This window comes from Cucurbita moschata, unplaced genomic scaffold (genome assembly GCF_002738365.1).
Source record: "Cucurbita moschata cultivar Rifu unplaced genomic scaffold, Cmos_1.0 Cmo_Scf00014, whole genome shotgun sequence".
Lineage (NCBI taxonomy): Eukaryota > Viridiplantae > Streptophyta > Magnoliopsida > Cucurbitales > Cucurbitaceae > Cucurbita > Cucurbita moschata.
The window spans coordinates 1334374-1350597 of NW_019268530.1; the positions used below are offsets into that span (position 1 = coordinate 1334374).

Here is a 16224-nt window from a genome sequence, read left to right on the forward strand (position 1 = left end):
AGACTGTTTCTTTCATTTAAAATATTTGTTTATATATTATTATTATTATTATTTTTGCATTTAATAATTAAAAATATATATTTCTTCTTAAATTCAAAATTTCATCTGTTAGCATTTTCTACGAACTCCAAAATGCAATCAATCCATGCATTGGGCTTCTCCCACTCTCTTCAATTTTCCCAATCCCATTTCCATCCCAACCCCAAAAATTCTCTGCTAAGAACACTCTCCAGCCATGGAAGCAACAGGAAGGCTAGAACAAGCCTCAGTCTCAGAACATCTTGGCCCTCCATTTCCATTGCCCTATTTGGTTCAGGCTTTCTCTTAGGTCCTCTTCTCGATGGTCTCCATTCTCGGGTGAATCTCGTCGTTTATCAAATAGGATCCGTCGATATCGGCCCACTCCGCACTAACATTTGGGTAAGATTTTCGAATCGCGATTGTAGAACCCTATGATTCGTGAATTGCCACTAATTTTTAGGGCAACTGATGGTTTTACGAGCGATTTTGAATCTGAATGCTGCTCTAGGTTCCTTTCTTGCTGGGAGTATTTTACTGTACTGTTGGATTGATTCAACTCTACATAGATGAGAATTTTTCGCCGAACAGACCGGAGGGGAGTTTGGGCAAGACAGTAGCATCCTTAATGTGAGCTTTTTTTTTTTGTTTGTATTAGATTTTTTAGGGAGTGAAAATGATCTATTACAAGCGATTTTCATATAATTAGTATTCTAATATGTATTGTTTGTTACTGTTTGATCAGAGCATTGGCTTTGTTTATTGAATTGAGTGCTGAAATGTACAAAGCTGGAGTGGCTCCCAACATTGAGGCATATGCATTGTTTGCTGGGGCTGAGTTTATATGGGCATTGCTTGATAGTTCATTGCTTGGCTTCTCACTGGCTTGTGTTGTTGGCCTTCTCTGCCCTCTGGCTGAGATTCCCATTATGAAGTATGTGAACGACCCTCTTTCAATTCACCTACAAGTAGTTTATGATATTTGTTGGTTCTTGTACATTTTTATGTGATGATTTAGTTCCTATATATTTAGAAATGTAGAGGTTAATTCTCTATTGTTAGAAGTTTAGTTGTTAGTGAGGCAATCGAATGACTAAATACTTGGACTACTTTTGAGTTTGGATTATAGGGAGGTGTATATCTACTTTATTCACTTGACCCAACTTCAAGTACGTTAGTTGCTACTTGAAGAGATTCCTACGAAATTTTGAATGTCAAGAACTTAATTGTTATATTTGTAAAAATATTAGGACGAAATTGTTTTTGAGCAAAACATGAGTGCCAACAACGTTAGAAGAGGCTTAGGATGAGAAAAGAAATGTTATCAGAGGTAGACTTTATTATAATTAAAACCCTTGTTACAAGGAGCGAGGTTAGCCTTTTCGAGATCCCACATTAGTTGGAGAGGGGAACGAAGCATTCCTTATAAGAGTGTGGAAAAGTCTCCCTAGCAAACACGTTTTAAAACTGTGAGGCTGACGACGATACGTAACGAGCCAAAGTGGACAATATTTGCTAGCGATGGGCTTAGGTTGTTACAAATAGTATAAGAGCCAGACATCGGGCGTTGTGCCAACAAGGACGCTGGATCTCCAAGGGGGGTGGATTGTGAGATCCCACATCGGTTGGAGAGGGAAACGAAATATTCTTTATAAGGGTGTGAAAATCTCTCCCTAGCAGACGTGTTTTAAAACCATGAGGTTGACGGCGATGTGTAAGAAGTCAAAGTGGACAATATTTGCTAGTAGTGAGCTTAGGCTGTTATAGCTTTAGGATGGACGAAGTCTCCCCAAAAGATTAGTAGGGTAGATCGGGAGCATTGTACAAGGAGTCAAGTCATGTGATACCTTGATTACAAAAAATATGAAGATTTCATCATGAGTTAGATGCAGTTAGTACATTTCTTCTCAAACTAAAAGGAAAAAACTTGAGATGATATTATGTTCTTGGCAACTTTAAAGGTGATTCAAAAGATGCCTCGCTTTTATAAAAGAATATCCAATATTTTATGACTAATCTGATGAGCTGCCGTTCCTTTGAGCCCCAACTGATTTCATCATAGAAGCAAACGATGGTTTACAGAGAATCACTTAGATGATCAAGTGATATTCGATTCGTAAACAATTTTGTTTTTCTTCGATTCTGTTTTCGCTAACCAAATGCTACTCTACTCCTTGATCTAATGCTTATACAGGTTTTTCCATCTCTGGTATTATCCACAAGCGAATGTCGAGATCTTTGGTGAGGTAAGTGATGAAGGCACATATCAGCAAGTGATGGGAAATTCATGAGTATAAATCCTGGAAAGTTTTAAAGCTTGCTTTTGTTTAATGCAGGGGCTAATCAGCTGGACAATCACATGCTATTTTGTATACACTCCATTCTTGATTAATTTATCGAGGTGGCTCAAGTCTGTGTTGGATTCTGTTGCTGTAAAAAAGGATGGGTCTGCTTAATCAAATGTTTTTCTGCCTAATAGATTGGAAGGTTGGAGCTGGGAAGGTAAATAATTAATTTTGATGACTTGTCATTTTTATTTCTGTTTGAAGATTATTTTCTGTTTTTATAGGAAAAATCCATTAAATTGAATAGAAATTCAAATTTGGATTTCAGTAAGAGAGGAAATTAACTAAATTTTGTGTTTGTAGGGTTAGGAATTACGACTCTTTACAATGGTATGATATTGTCCACTTTGAGCCTAAGCTCTCATGACTTTGCTTTGGGCTTCCCCAAAAGACCTCATATCAATGGAGATGTATTTCCTTACTTTAGAACCCCATGATCATTCCCTAAATTAGCCAATATAGGACTCCCTTCCAATAATCCTTAACAATTTTCCCTCGAACAAACTACACTATGGAGCCTCCCTTTAATTGAGGCTCGACTCCTTCTCTAAGCCCTCAAACAAAGTAGAACCTTTGTTCGATACTTTCGTCACTTTTGATTACACCTTCGAGGTTCACAATTCTTTGTTCGACATTTGAGCATTCTATTGACATGACTAAGTTTAGAGCATGACTTTGATACCATGTTAGGATTCACGATTCTCCACAATAGTATGATATTGTCCACTTTGAACCTAAGCTCTCATGGCTTTGCTTTGGGCTTTCCTTAACTCCTCGTACCAATGGAGATGTATTTCTTTACTTATAAACTCATGATCCTTCCTTAAGTTAGGCAACGTGGAACTCCCTCCCAACAATCCTCTAACAAGTAGGAGACAATAAACTTCTAATTTCAAGCCCGGTAAGTTCAATCAAAAGTTGAAGAAGTAATTAAACTAGAAATTTAAGGATTTATTAGACATTTTATAAAATTGCAAGACATATTTAACACACATTTTGCGGTATAACTTCATTTCTACGATGCTTTCTATTCAAAATCCATAATGCAAAGACTCTGCGACCGAAGAATGTGTATTATAAACAACCAATTTGACTTGCCCACCATTAAGATTCTAGGGTTTTGTGAGAGGCCTAAATAAATGCCCAACCATTGGAGTTCATTCACATGCACCATTTTCTGAAACGAACTCCCAAATCTTATCTTCTTGAAGCCAAGTTGGGTAATAGTACTTCACTCAAATGGCTTGGGGCAATTAATATTATTAGCTCATGTGCAGTTACAGGCCATTTTCATACAAAAATAGCTACGCTCTTCATTGCCTTTCTGTTCTGCGTCCTTATTATTCCTTTTATATTGGTTTGATTCAGAAGCAAGAAAGTGGGTGTGAGTTAAATTCCACCTGCCAATAACTTAGGGTAAGTTTCATTTTGATTCATTTATTGCCCATTTGCATTAGTTGTGAGCTTTCTGCTGCTGATGCCTATGTGGGGAACGTTGGATGTCTATCATACAAAAAAAATCTCCTTTCTATTAGTACTTTTGGGTTTTGTGATGCTCGTCATCGTGTTGAATATACTTTGGATTCTTGAGTGTATCATTTGAGGACAAATTGATTAATTTTTACGAGTTTTCTGATCTTACGATTTGAATTTGACTTCTTATATTGTAGACCTAATAGGCATTGAAACTGAGGCCTGAAATCAATGCTCGAACTAGGATAACAATAGGTGAAGGTAGACATTTGAACAACTTAACCTCTCGATCATAAGAATATATTTTAACTAATTGAATTATGTTTTGACACGTATTTAATTGTATTAGCGACCTTTTATAGGAAGTAAATCTTTCTACTTTTTTTTGTTGCTTACGTGGTAATAAAGTTTTCTTGGAAATAAATAATTATAGTTTTTATTGCTTACGTGGCAATATATTTATTTTATTTTCCTTTGTTTCATAGGTGACAACACATACTTTTGGATGGTAAGGACAAAACTATAACTTGAAACTTTACTTTTTCTTTGTTTGGGATTGTTCCTTTTTATCTCTTCAAATGTCAAATATTTATTAATGAGATGAAAAAATAGGAGAGAGAAAAAGTTTTTTTTCATAGTAATTGTTTGTTCATAATGACTTATTTACTCACATTCTTTTTAACTCTATTAGAAATAAAATTATTTTTCAAAATTTTCAAGCTTTAAATATAGGAAGAAAAAAATAGGCGTTTTGCCACATGCTAGCTTTTGATTGGTTAATATGCCACGCCCACGTCACCATATATTTGGTCTTTTTTGCAAAATTGCCCCACTTTATTTATTTATTTATTTAAAATGGACTTATAAATGAGCTAACTACATATGCTATTAAATAAAGAAAACAACTTAATTTTTAATTTGATAAATAATTTATTATAAAAAAAACACGTAGCATGCAGTTTGACAATGAGTTTTGCCAATTAGTTGTCATTCTTTGATTAAAATTGACTTTTTTTTTTCTCCATCGTTAATTTTACCCAACAAAATCGGCTTCAACAGCTATAGCTCTCATGATTTATTATTATTTAGTTTTATTTACTAAAATCAAATTTGTAGTTCCAACTTCCACTTACTAACCACTATTGTTTTTATTCATGGATTGAACTACCTTTTATAGTTTGTTTTCATTTTTGATATTTTTAGCTCGAGTTTCTATGTTATTTTTATCGGGTTTTAGCGTATTAATTTTATGTTAGAAGGGAGTTACATGCTAAATTTTATAACGCTCGTCTGCTAACTAATTTTGTAAATAAAGATGTGATAACTTACCATATAAGAGGAAGATCGAGCATAGATTTAGTCTAGTGGGCAATATTGATGATAAAAGAAAATAATGTAAAATTAAAACATTTCACATCACACCACTAATTTGTTCGTTTAGGGTTGAAAATCAAAATCGAAGTTTTAATTTGAATCAAGTCAACCATCTATTATTTTATTCAATTGCTTGCAAACGATATTATTGAAACTTCTACATGTTTATCGTAACTTTCTCACATACACGTTCAGACACTTGGTATCTTATCATCTATATCACGCTTAGACGGTTCTTATTTGTGAGGTAAAATTCAATTAATTTAATTATAAATTTCAATTAGGAGGTCAGAAGTTTGAATTTTTCTATCGAATAGTACCAAATTAAAATTTTTTATAATAAAAATTAAAAATATTGGTTTAAATAGAAAATAATTTAAAAATATCTAAAGTTAAATTACTAAAATGACCCGCCCCATTAAGCCATTACAAAAGCGGTCATATTTAACCGTTGAACCAATGCTTTGAAATTCATTATTTTGATTTTTCTCTTTCAATTCTTGCAAGTCCAATCAATGATTAAAAAAAAAAAAAAATATATATATATATAATAATAATAAAAAATATTTTAATAAAATTCAATATTGATTATTATTTTAAAGTTTTTTTTTCAATTAGTGCAAGTTCAGTCTAATATAATAATAATAATAATAATACTATTATTATTATTATAGATGAAACAGTTTATTTTAATTTTCTCTATCAAATTCGAGAGTTATTAATATGATAGATATATTTAAACAAATATTTTAAACAAAAACAAATTAATAAATATTTTATATATTTAAATAAAGTAAAATTATATTATAATTTATCTTTTTTTAATATTTGATTTCTTTTTATCAAGGTAGAAATATCCATATTTAAATGGAAATTTAATCTCTATTTTTATTGAAGAAAAAAAAAACACTCATAATTTAATATTGGGAATGGTGAGAAGCACCCACATTTAATGCTTTCAAGATTGAAGTAGGTGAGGCATAAATGAAATTTCTCCCCCGCTATTTTTCCAACGGTGATACATAAATGAATTGAAATTACATCTAAATGAAAGAGATCCTAAAAAATATTTGAAACAATGTAAAGTTACTCAGAGCAATTTTATGTACCTCGACTTAATATTTGTAAAAACGCAATGTAGAAAATTTGAAACAATGTAATATTTGAAACGATGTAGAAAATTTCGGAACATATAATAATGATGTTTAACAATAAGATGTTTTGATAAATGTGTTGGGAAATTTGGTATTCGATAATGCAGCTGATTTCAACAAACGCATTAACATCTCTGCCCTTTCTGTTCCGTTTCCCCTTATAATCAGCTCACGCCAACACCTCTCTTGTATTGCATGATTTTCTTCCTTCTCTGCTGCTCTGCTCATTCCACTGTAAGTCCTCTTTCTTTTTAATGTTTTTCTGCTTTTTTTGATGAATTTGGAAGTGGGTTTTTGATCTTCTACCTGTTTGCTCCATTTTTATGGCTGTTTCCTTCTCACCATTGCTAAATATCAGCAATGTTCTTGAAAAACAAGCTCTGTTTTCTTCATTTTCGCTCTTTTTTGCTCTTTTCCTCTCTTTTTATGTTTGTTTTGATGAATTTGGAAGTGGGGTTTTGATGTTCTACCTGTTTGCTCCATTTCCATGCCTGTTTTCTTCTCACCATCGCTAAATATCAACAATGTTCTTGAAAAACAAGCTCTGTTTTCTTCATTTTCGCTCTTTTTTGCTCTTTTCCTCACTTTTTCTGTTTATTTTGATGATTTTGGAAGTGGGGTTTTGATGTTCTACCTGTTTGCTCCATTTCCATGCCTGTTTTCTTCTCACCATTGCTAAATATCAGCAATGTTCTTGAAAAACAACCTCTGTTTTCTTCATTTTCTCTCTTTTTCTGTTTATTTTGATGAATTTGGAAGTGGATTTTTGATGTTCTACCTGTTTGCTCCATTTCCATGCCTGTTTTCTTCTCACCATTGCTAAATATCAGCAATGTTCTTGAAAAACAACCTCTGTTTTCTTCATTTTCTCTCTTTTTCTGTTTATTTTGATATCAGCAATGTTCTTGAAAAACAACCTCTGTTTTCTTCATTTTCTCTCTTTTTCTGTTTATTTTGATGAATTTGGAAGTGGATTTTTGATGTTCTACCTGTTTTCATTTTCTCTCTTTTTCTGTTTATTTTGATGAATTTGGAAGTGGATTTTTGATGTTCTACCTGTTTGCTCCATTTCCATGCCTGTTTTCTTCTCACCATTGCTAAATATCAGCAATGTTCTTGAAAAACAACCTCTGTTTTCTTCATTTTCTCTCTTTTTCTGTTTATTTTGATATCAGCAATGTTCTTGAAAAACAACCTCTGTTTTCTTCATTTTCTCTCTTTTTCTGTTTATTTTGATGAATTTGGAAGTGGATTTTTGATGTTCTACCTGTTTTCATTTTCTCTCTTTTTCTGTTTATTTTGATGAATTTGGAAGTGGATTTTTGATGTTCTACCTGTTTTCTCCATTTCCATGCCTGTTTTCTTCTCACCATTGCTAAATATCAGCAATGTTCTTGAAAAACAACCTCTGTTTTCTTCATTTTCTCTCTTCTTCTGTTTATTTTGATGAATTTGGAAGTGGGTTTTTGATGTTCTACCTGTTTTCTCCATTTCCATGCCTGTTCTCTTCTCACCATTGCTAAATATCGGCAACGTTCTTGAAAAACAACCTCTATTTTCTTCCTCACTCTGTTTTTTCTTTCAAAACTTCATAAAGTTTTGGGCCTTCTTGTTTCTCTGAGCCCCCAATTGGAAGCATTTGGACATGGTGGTTGGCATCTCATTAATGGCCGCCTGCTGTCTTTTGATAGCATTGTACAACTTATATGTAGAACCTGTCCCTTGTAATTAATTTTGCTGAGAACAAAGAAAATTTCCATGAAAGTTGGGGTTAAATAGTGAGGCAATGCAGCAGGATTTACAGAACTGAAGAATGAAGAGTTTTTCGATCAAGGTCGAGGAAGGAATGGAAGGAAAAGACGGTAAACCGTCGGTCGGTCCGGTTTATCGCAATGTTCTTACAAAGGATGGCTTTCCTCCTCTATATGAAGATTTGAGCACAACTTGGGATATTTTCAGGTGCAGGGTAGTCGAGAGTATATGTCTTAACTAGTTGAACTATGCACGGATGGTTGTATTCTGTTCATGTTTTATTATCTTTGCAGTGTTTCAGCCAAAAAGTATGCTGGTAAGCGAATGCTCGGATGGCGAAAATTTGTGGAAGGGAAGGTGAATTCTCATAATCTTTGAAGAAAAAATGATAGAACTGTTCATGAACTTAAATGGTTTTCGTGATCGATCGATATTATGACGATTCTTTTCGGGTTCTTTGTTTTTGTCTTTGGTATTCAGCCTGGACCTTATATATGGAAAACTTACCAAGAAGTTTATGTTGATGTTCTTAACATTGGTTCTGCTCTACGAGCGGTTGGCGCCAAAGCGGTTAGCATACTTCGACGATTTCATGATTTTTCGATATGATATGGACCATATTGTAAGAACTGAGAAACAAAATACGCGTGACAGGGCTCTCGAATCGGGATTTATGGCGCGAATTGTCCTCAATGGATAATTGCTATGGAGGTTTAGCTGAAACATCCTTAAAATCTTGTCTGAATGTTTTATAAGCTGTAATAGTTTTTTGTCGTTTCAGTGTTGGTGATATCAGATAACTGATACTCTAAATGTTTTGTGTAGGCTTGCAATGCCCACAGTTTGGTTGCTGTGCCACTCTATGATACACTTGGTAAAGTACTCCTTTTCGGGCCATTTTCGATAAGGGTACCATCAATGGTTTTTTCGTTTCTCAAACGAGCACCATTGGGACGTTTTGGAAAGCTTGTTTCTCATTTTGGTCTCTTACTATATTCACTAGAAAGAAGCCCGAAGACAAACATAGGATCTAACAAGAGAACAAACATTACTCGGGATCTCTCAAGTCCTCCAAAAAGTCTATTATTTCTCTCTCCCGACACACCCCAAACAGAGCACGCCCCGAACTAGGACGTCGGTGTTGATAGAAGTAATCACAAATTGATTCCAAACCTTCTTGTTCTAGAGCCTCAAATTTGCTTGTAAAGCTTGCAAGCAGATCTTCTTCACTCTATCCACGCCCTCAAAGGCTTTCTTCAGTACCTCCCAAGCTTCCTAAGAAGACTTTACAGGGGTAACCACTCAAACGTCGCGTCATCTGCTCCTTGGTAGATTGTGAATAACGCCTTCTTCTCCTTCTCCTTCTTCATCTTCATCTCCTCCTCCCGGAATCCATTCACCACCGTGTCCTATGCTCCCCTTCTTTGTGGCTCACCCGTACTACTTTCCATAGGGTTCACCCATCTTAAAACCAGCACTACAAGAGACAATAAGTGTGAGATCCCTGTTGGGAAGGAGAACGAAACATTCTTTATAAGGGTGTAGAAACCTCTCCCTAGCAGACGCGTTTTAGAAACTTTGAGAGGAAACCCGAAAGAAAAAACCCGAGTAGGACAATATCTACTAGTAGTGGGCTTGGACCGTTACTTAAGAGTTTGAACTTAGAACCAAGAGAGCGTCTTCAAGCATTCAAAGCTCTTTGTAAGTTATAATGATTCTTAAACTAAATGAATTGCAGGACATGGAGCTGTTAATTATATTATAGAACACGCAGAGATTGATATCATTTTCATCCAAGATAAGAAAGCAAAAGAGGTAAGAACTGCTTTCCTGTTAGTAAAGTATACAACAAACAAAGGGACACACTTAGAAATGGTTGAAATTCTCTGCTTGTTTTGCAGCTACTAAGTTCTGGAAGCACAAATCCTAAGAGGCTGAAAGGTAAGAACGACGAGACAAGACGGTTTTCGAGCAACCGATAAACCAATTTACCGAGTTCAATTCCTTTTGCAGTGATCATCTGCTTTACATCACTGAAAGGGGAAGAAAAGACCTCAGCAGTAGGCAACGGGATAAAACCATACTCGTGGGACGAGTTCCTTCGCTTGGTCCGTTTTAAGTCTGTTTTATCATCCTTCTTTACGTGTTGTAGTTGATACGTGAATCTATTTTGAATCAGGGAAAAGAAGATCCATTCGAGATCGTTCCTCCACGACCTTTCGACGTTTGCACGATTATGTACACAAGTGGAACGAGTGGAACTCCCAAAGGCGTCGTGTTAACACATGAAACGATCACAACGTTTATTAGAGGAGTTGATGTCTTCATGGAGCAATTTGAAGACAAGGTAGATAAGTCCCTTTGTTTCTTTTCTAGCTCAAGCTTTTCTTTGTTTATGACGTTAAACTTTTCGTCCGTAGATGACAGAGGACGACGTGTATCTATCTTTCCTACCGCTTGCTCATATCCTCGACCGTACGGTCGAGGAATATTTCTTTCGTAACGGCGCATCCGTTGGCTACTACCACGGGGTATTGTATTCTTCATGACCTAATAAACTTGACTCAGTAGAATAAGATACAATCGTGCGATACATCCAACATTAACATCCTCTAGACCTTTGATATGTAGGATCTCGATGCGATAAAAGATGATCTAATGGAACTAAAGCCGACGCTTTTGGTTGGCGTACCTCGAGTCTTCGAAAAAATTCACGAAGGCATGAAGAACGTTGCTCGTCGTTTGTAATTCGATTGCTATTAACTCGTTAATCCATGGCCTTGTTAACATGGCAAACCAAATCTGTATTATAGGAATCAAGGAAGCTGTTCAAGTACTCAATCCAGTGAGAAGGAAGGCATTTGATTTGCTCTACAAATAGTAAGTCAACCTTTTATCTCTATGTTCTTGTTCCTTTCATGATTCTTATAAGCTCAAATGCTGAACTTGCAGCAAACTTTCATGGATGAATAGCGGATACAAACAGAAGGACGCATCGCCATTGGCAGACTTTTTAGCGTTCAGGAAGGTCGACTCCTACTTTTCTTATCAGATTACACGTTCTCGTTTCGGGCTACCTTACGATCACTCTAAACTTCTATAAGTTCAGGTGAAAGCTAGATTAGGCGGTCGTCTTCGACTAATAATATCCGGGGGTGCAGCCTTGAGTGCCGAAGTTGAAGAGTTTCTAAGGGTCACATGTTGTGCTTTGTTCGTCCAAGGCTATGGTAAAACTATGGTTTTAATACTCGTATCTTTAGCACAATCCTATGTTTCAAGATTCTCCGTTCTTCATCACGATATGTTTAACGAGTTTCTCTCATCGTTGTTTGTGAATGTAATGATGTGGTACATATAGGATTGACTGAAACTTGTGGACCAACTACTGTTGGCTTTCCTGATGAAATGTGTATGCTTGGGAACGTTGGTGCTGTTACTCTATACAACGAGCTTCGCTTGGAAGAGGTTCCCGAGATGGGTTACGATCCGTTGGGGGATCGTCCATGTGGGGAAATATGTGTGAGAGGGAAGACTGTTTTCAATGAATACTACAAGAATCCGGAGTTAACGAAAGAATCGATCAAGGATGGTTGGTTTCATACAGGTGATTCGTCACGTCCTTCTGTTGTTCATGTCGAATAATTCATTGGTTCTTCGCTTATTTGTTCCATTCTTCTGCTACTTTAGGAGACATAGGAGAGATCTTTCCTAATGGGGTTGTGAAGATCATTGATAGGAAGAAGAATCTTATAAAACTATCCCAAGGAGAGTATATCGCGCTCGAGTACTTAGAAAACGTTTACTCTGTTACCCCGATCGTCGAAGATGTAAGTTTTAAATCGTGTTACTCTAAGCCTATGGGAACAGCTTTTGGTGACTTGAGTTTCTTTGATGTTGTTTTTTTTTTCCAAAGATATGGATATATGGGAACAGCTTCAAATCAAAACTGGTGGCAGTGGTGGTGCTACATGAGGAAAACACCAAGAAATGGGCAAATTCAAATGGTTTTTTGTGTTCTTTTTCTGAGCTTTGTTGTCTTGAACAGCTTAGACAATATGTTCTTTCTGAGCTCACTTCCACAGCTGAAAGGACCAAGGTACAATCACTCTCGGCTCTACTTCCTGTCGGATAAGTAGTATGGCTCCATGAATATCTGATCATGTTTTGTTTTTTTTCTTTTCGTATCACGTGAGATCTCATGTCGGTTGGAGAGGGAATGAAACATTTCTTATAAGAGTGTGGAAACCTCTCCCTAGAAAACGCGTTTTAAAACTTTGAGGGGAGGTCCAAAAGAGAAAACATAAAGAGGGTAATATCTGCTAGCGGTAGTCTTGGATTGTTACAAATGGTATCAGAGCTAGATACTGGGCAGTGTGCTAGCGACGATGCTAGCTCTCAAGGGGGGTGAATTGTGAGATCCCATATCGATTGGAGATGGGAACGAAACATTCCTTATAAGGACGTAGAAACCTCTCCCTAGCATACACATTTTAAAACCTTAAGGGAAAGCCCAGAAGAGAAAACCCAAAAAGCACAATATCTGCTAGCGGTGGACTTGGGTTGTTACAAATGGTATAAGAGCTAGACATTGGACGGTGTGCTAGCTAGGATGTTGGGCCCCCCAAGGGGGTGGATTTTGAAATCCCACCTCGATTGGAGAGAGAACGAAACATTCCTTATACAAGGGTGCGAAAACCTCTCCCTAGCATACGCGTTTTAAAACCTTGAGAGCAAGCCCAAAGAGGACAATATCTATTAACAGTGGGTTTGAGCTGGTACGTAACAAGACTATCGATCATCTTAACTCGACGTCTTTGGCTTGCACCAGTTGAAACGTTTTGAATATATCAAAGGAGTGGTGCTGGAATCGCGCCCGTTCGATATAGAAGACGAATTGGTCACGGCGACCTTGAAGAAGAAGAGAAACAATTTGGTCAAACACTATGAGGTTGTTGGTTGGAAACTTGTTTATTTTCCCACAGATCAGATTCTCCAAAACTGAGACTAATAAGGTGCCTTTTGTTGCAGAAGGAAATCAACGCAGAATATAAGAACTTGGAGGCCAAGAGGTGATGAAGTTTAAGAGCTCAGCTGATTCGTCTGAAGCATAGGTTAAAATCCACATGTTATAGTAATATAAACACCATCCCTTTCTTGGGAAATTATGTTGAAGTATATGTTACTTTTGAGACTGAGAATATACTTTTAGGTTGAATTTGTTTGGTACACAGTTGAGTTCACACAGCCTGGATTTTAAAAATTTTTAACAATTCGACCCGACCGACCCAAATGATAGTTAAGCTTACTATTATCTGATATTGTCCGCTTTGACCTGTAACGTATCGTAGATATTGTCCATTTTGGCCCATTACGTATTATTGTTAGTCTCACAATTTTAAAATGCATCTGCTAGGGAAAAGTTTTCACACCTCTATAAGATATGCTTAGTTCCCTTTCCATCCGACATGAGATCTCACAATCCACTCCTTAGGGGTCCAGCGTCTTTGTTGGCAAATTACCCAATGTCTGGCTCTCATGACATTTGTAATAGCTCAAGCCCACCACTAGCAAATATTGTCATCTCACAATCCACTTCCCTTGGGGCCTAGAGTCCTTGCCGATAAATTGCTCGATGTCTAGCTCTAATGCCATTTGTAATCCACTCTCCTTGAAGGCCCAACGCCCTCGCTGGCAAATCACCCAGTGTTTGGCTCTGATGCTATTTGTAATAGCACAAATCCAAATATTATTCACTTTGGTCCGTTATATATCATCATCAACCTCACGATTTTAAAACGCATCTACTAAGAAAATGTTTCCACGCCCCTATAAGAAATGTTTCATTAGATCTCATTGCTAATACAAAGTAATCTTTTAAAAACGAAAATCAGAAAGAACATCTAATGAAATATGCATTTAAAGAATGGGTTTCAGATGGCATTACACATGAGAAAAATAAAAGATGAAATTGCCTCTTCATATTTATACCAAGCACCACCAATTTTTGGAAGCCCATATGACTAAGTTCAAAGTTCTGGTAAGAGCATGCCAATTTAGCTATAACAAAACTATATGAATCAATCAAAAGTGAACTATCTGTACAAGAACAAACCCAGCAAAAGCATCAAAACGTTCGAGTCCTTCGCATATTTACGGATACCAACATGATCTAAAGCATTCAATCAAGTTATAAGGTATATGAAAATTTCAGTGTAAAGGAGCTGGCGATGTCTTACCAGATTAGTGACACTAAACTTCAGTATTCTAACTAAATTGCACAGACCTTCCCCCAAGATCTTCAGTTTTCAAGGAGTCGTTCTTCAAATCTTCCACTGAGCTCGCTTCTCCTGCAAAACTGCATCAGAACAATGGATTTAAGATGAAGAACACACAAAAATAAAGCATTTACTTAAATAAACCATAAAAGATCGAGCTACACTGACTCGAGAATGTGGGATTGCGGTACGTTAACGTTCGGGAAAGATTTAGACGAATGCTGAAGAGGTATCAAGCCTGCACTTCTGCTACTGGAAGGCACGGGAGACTCGAACATGATTGCACTACCATTAGCACTCATTCCTGCCAGGGAATTTACACAACATGAACAATTATCCTCATTTTTTTATCAATATCAATTTGAGAGCTTCTAGTGATTATAGTATTTGACATACCTTGAAAGATAATGACTACAAAGAAAAGCAATGTGATAAACAAAGCAGGTAAGTTGCTGTTGAATGAAGACGTTTTCTCGGCTTTCCTCTTCTTCAAAGCTTTTATTCTCTCGACCGCGGCACGCTTTTTCACTGCCAATTGAGTCATCTCTTTAACAAAGATTCTGTCAGCAGCATCCAATGATGGAACCCTTGGAGGTCGTGGTGGCTTGTGAAGCTTTCCATTGTTCTTAATTGTCTCTTTAATGTTCTTCTTCTTCTCTGCAAGAGCTCCGAGTTCTCGTCTCTTTTCTCCATCTAAACTCTTGTCTATCAACAACTCCACGTTCTCATCAACACCAAGCTTATCGAGCTTGGTGGAATTACTACTGGAAGCAAAGCTACACCCTCGATTTATAGATCCATCAGTGCACAGAAACCCACTCCGAAGCCTACTGATAGCTTTCCTAACATGTGGTTTCGATGTCGAGTCAGATTCACTGCTCAAATCATCTTCGCTAGTATAATCACCACCTTCAAGATCTATTTCAAACTCTCTATCTTCTGTAGCCATACAATCTAAACCACTCATGTAAAGAGGTTTTACTTCCCATTACGGCAGGGCATTCATTCTACCAAGATCCTGAAATGAAGGGGCCTTCTTTTCTTCTCATCTTCCTAACACTCTGGTGAACCTTTTAATTACAAAAAAGTAAATCCAAAACAATTAGCAATGGACCAAGTTACCAAAAAACAGAGAACCAACTTTTTTTCAGATTTTTATGTAGTGCAACCATGAACTTACTCATGAACTCTGAGCCTTGAGTCTATTTACCCTTGTCAATATCATCCCCAAACTTTGAATCATCAATTTTCTATGATCAATCGATATTATTAACCACAATAACTAAATAAAAGCATAATCCAAAGCTAAAAGGGCAAGAAGTTGAGGGACTGCTCTAACTTCATGAACTAAATCTATAATCTAAGCTTTAGATACATTAGCTACTTAATGTGCTTATGTGAGCAAATTTCGTTTCAAATTTATCTTTGTACACGTTCATACACTTCTGAAAACACCATATTCAATAGAACTCAACAACACAAATGAAATGCAAAAATTGAATCAAATACGTAGCGCAGATTGTTTCTCCTTCTGAATTCAGTCATACCAAAAATATTACACAATGAAAACTCCATAATCAATAGAACTCAACAGGGAAAATCCCTCTCCCCCAACATACATGCAATTGTAGTAGCAGGAAAAGGGTAGGGGAGTTCAAACCTTGACGAGAGAAAGAAGAACTCACCGACAAACAGTAAATCAATAAGAAGAAGCCATTTCTGCCATTTTGAAGCTGGAGTTCATGGAGAGATTCAACTGGCACACGAACAACAGAAAAAGATCTGGGGAACAAAAAAAAAAAAAAAAAAAAAAAAAAAAAAAAAAAAAAAAAA

The 16224-nt window shown here is 36.3% G+C and overlaps 3 protein-coding genes across 6 annotated transcripts; 2 read left to right on the plus strand and 1 right to left on the minus strand.

The window, feature by feature from the left end:
- The first annotated feature begins 98 nt into the window (after positions 1-98).
- Positions 99-4176, plus strand: LOC111452860. 4 transcript variants are annotated; one of them, XR_002712169.1, is made up of 7 exons: positions 99-420; positions 530-648; positions 764-952; positions 2213-2264; positions 2355-2520; positions 3732-3779; positions 4034-4176. XR_002712169.1 is itself a non-coding variant. In XM_023093778.1 (6 exons), exons 1-5 carry the CDS (start codon positions 133-135, stop codon positions 2472-2474), a joined length of 768 nt encoding a protein of 255 aa, XP_022949546.1. In that variant the 5' UTR covers positions 99-132; the 3' UTR covers positions 2475-2520; positions 4034-4176. The 4 variants fall into 4 exon arrangements, 3 of the variants coding, with proteins under 3 accessions (XP_022949546.1, XP_022949544.1, XP_022949545.1); XM_023093778.1 differs by lacking the exon at positions 3732-3779; XM_023093776.1 differs by lacking the exon at positions 4034-4176 and having other exon boundaries at positions 3732-4013.
- Positions 4177-6483: 2307 nt separating this feature from the next.
- Positions 6484-13308, plus strand: LOC111452190 (long chain acyl-CoA synthetase 1-like). Its single transcript, XM_023092775.1, has 20 exons — positions 6484-6598; positions 8160-8323; positions 8410-8473; positions 8597-8686; positions 8771-8827; positions 8942-8990; positions 9855-9931; positions 10018-10057; positions 10130-10224; positions 10296-10463; positions 10537-10647; positions 10748-10835; positions 10930-10996; positions 11069-11144; positions 11226-11343; positions 11475-11720; positions 11804-11943; positions 12030-12212; positions 12945-13064; positions 13145-13308. The coding sequence occupies exons 2-20, from the start codon at positions 8178-8180 to the stop codon at positions 13187-13189; spliced, it is 1980 nt and encodes a 659-aa protein (XP_022948543.1). The 5' UTR covers positions 6484-6598; positions 8160-8177; the 3' UTR covers positions 13190-13308.
- Positions 13309-14063: 755 nt separating this feature from the next.
- LOC111452194 lies at positions 14064-16203 on the minus strand. Its single transcript, XM_023092779.1, has 4 exons — positions 16077-16203; positions 14788-15461; positions 14560-14695; positions 14064-14471 (listed from the first exon to the last, which is right to left on the minus strand). The coding sequence occupies exons 2-4, from the start codon at positions 15356-15358 to the stop codon at positions 14381-14383; spliced, it is 798 nt and encodes a 265-aa protein (XP_022948547.1). The 5' UTR covers positions 15359-15461; positions 16077-16203; the 3' UTR covers positions 14064-14380.
- Positions 16204-16224: the final 21 nt, after the last annotated feature.

Excerpts from the sequence above, each read along its gene's own strand:
- LOC111452860 (XM_023093778.1), top strand. The coding sequence starts at position 133 with ATGCAATCAATCCATGCATTGGGCTTCTCCCACTCTCTTCAATTTTCC. Across the intron at positions 421-529 it reads CACTCCGCACTAACATTTGG|GTTCCTTTCTTGCTGGGAGT; the intron begins GTAAGATTTTCG and ends ATGCTGCTCTAG. Across the intron at positions 953-2,212 it reads GCTGAGATTCCCATTATGAA|GTTTTTCCATCTCTGGTATT; the intron begins GTATGTGAACGA and ends ATGCTTATACAG.
- LOC111452190 (XM_023092775.1), top strand. The coding sequence starts at position 8,178 with ATGAAGAGTTTTTCGATCAAGGTCGAGGAAGGAATGGAAGGAAAAGAC. Across the intron at positions 8,828-8,941 it reads AATGGATAATTGCTATGGAG|GCTTGCAATGCCCACAGTTT; the intron begins GTTTAGCTGAAA and ends TGTTTTGTGTAG. Across the intron at positions 11,944-12,029 it reads TTACCCCGATCGTCGAAGAT|ATATGGATATATGGGAACAG; the intron begins GTAAGTTTTAAA and ends TTTTTTCCAAAG.
- LOC111452194 (XM_023092779.1), bottom strand. The coding sequence starts at position 15,358 with ATGAGTGGTTTAGATTGTATGGCTACAGAAGATAGAGAGTTTGAAATA. Across the intron at positions 14,696-14,787 it reads TGTAGTCATTATCTTTCAAG|GAATGAGTGCTAATGGTAGT; the intron begins GTATGTCAAATA and ends ATTCCCTGGCAG. Across the intron at positions 14,472-14,559 it reads CCGCAATCCCACATTCTCGA|TTTTGCAGGAGAAGCGAGCT; the intron begins GTCAGTGTAGCT and ends GTTCTGATGCAG.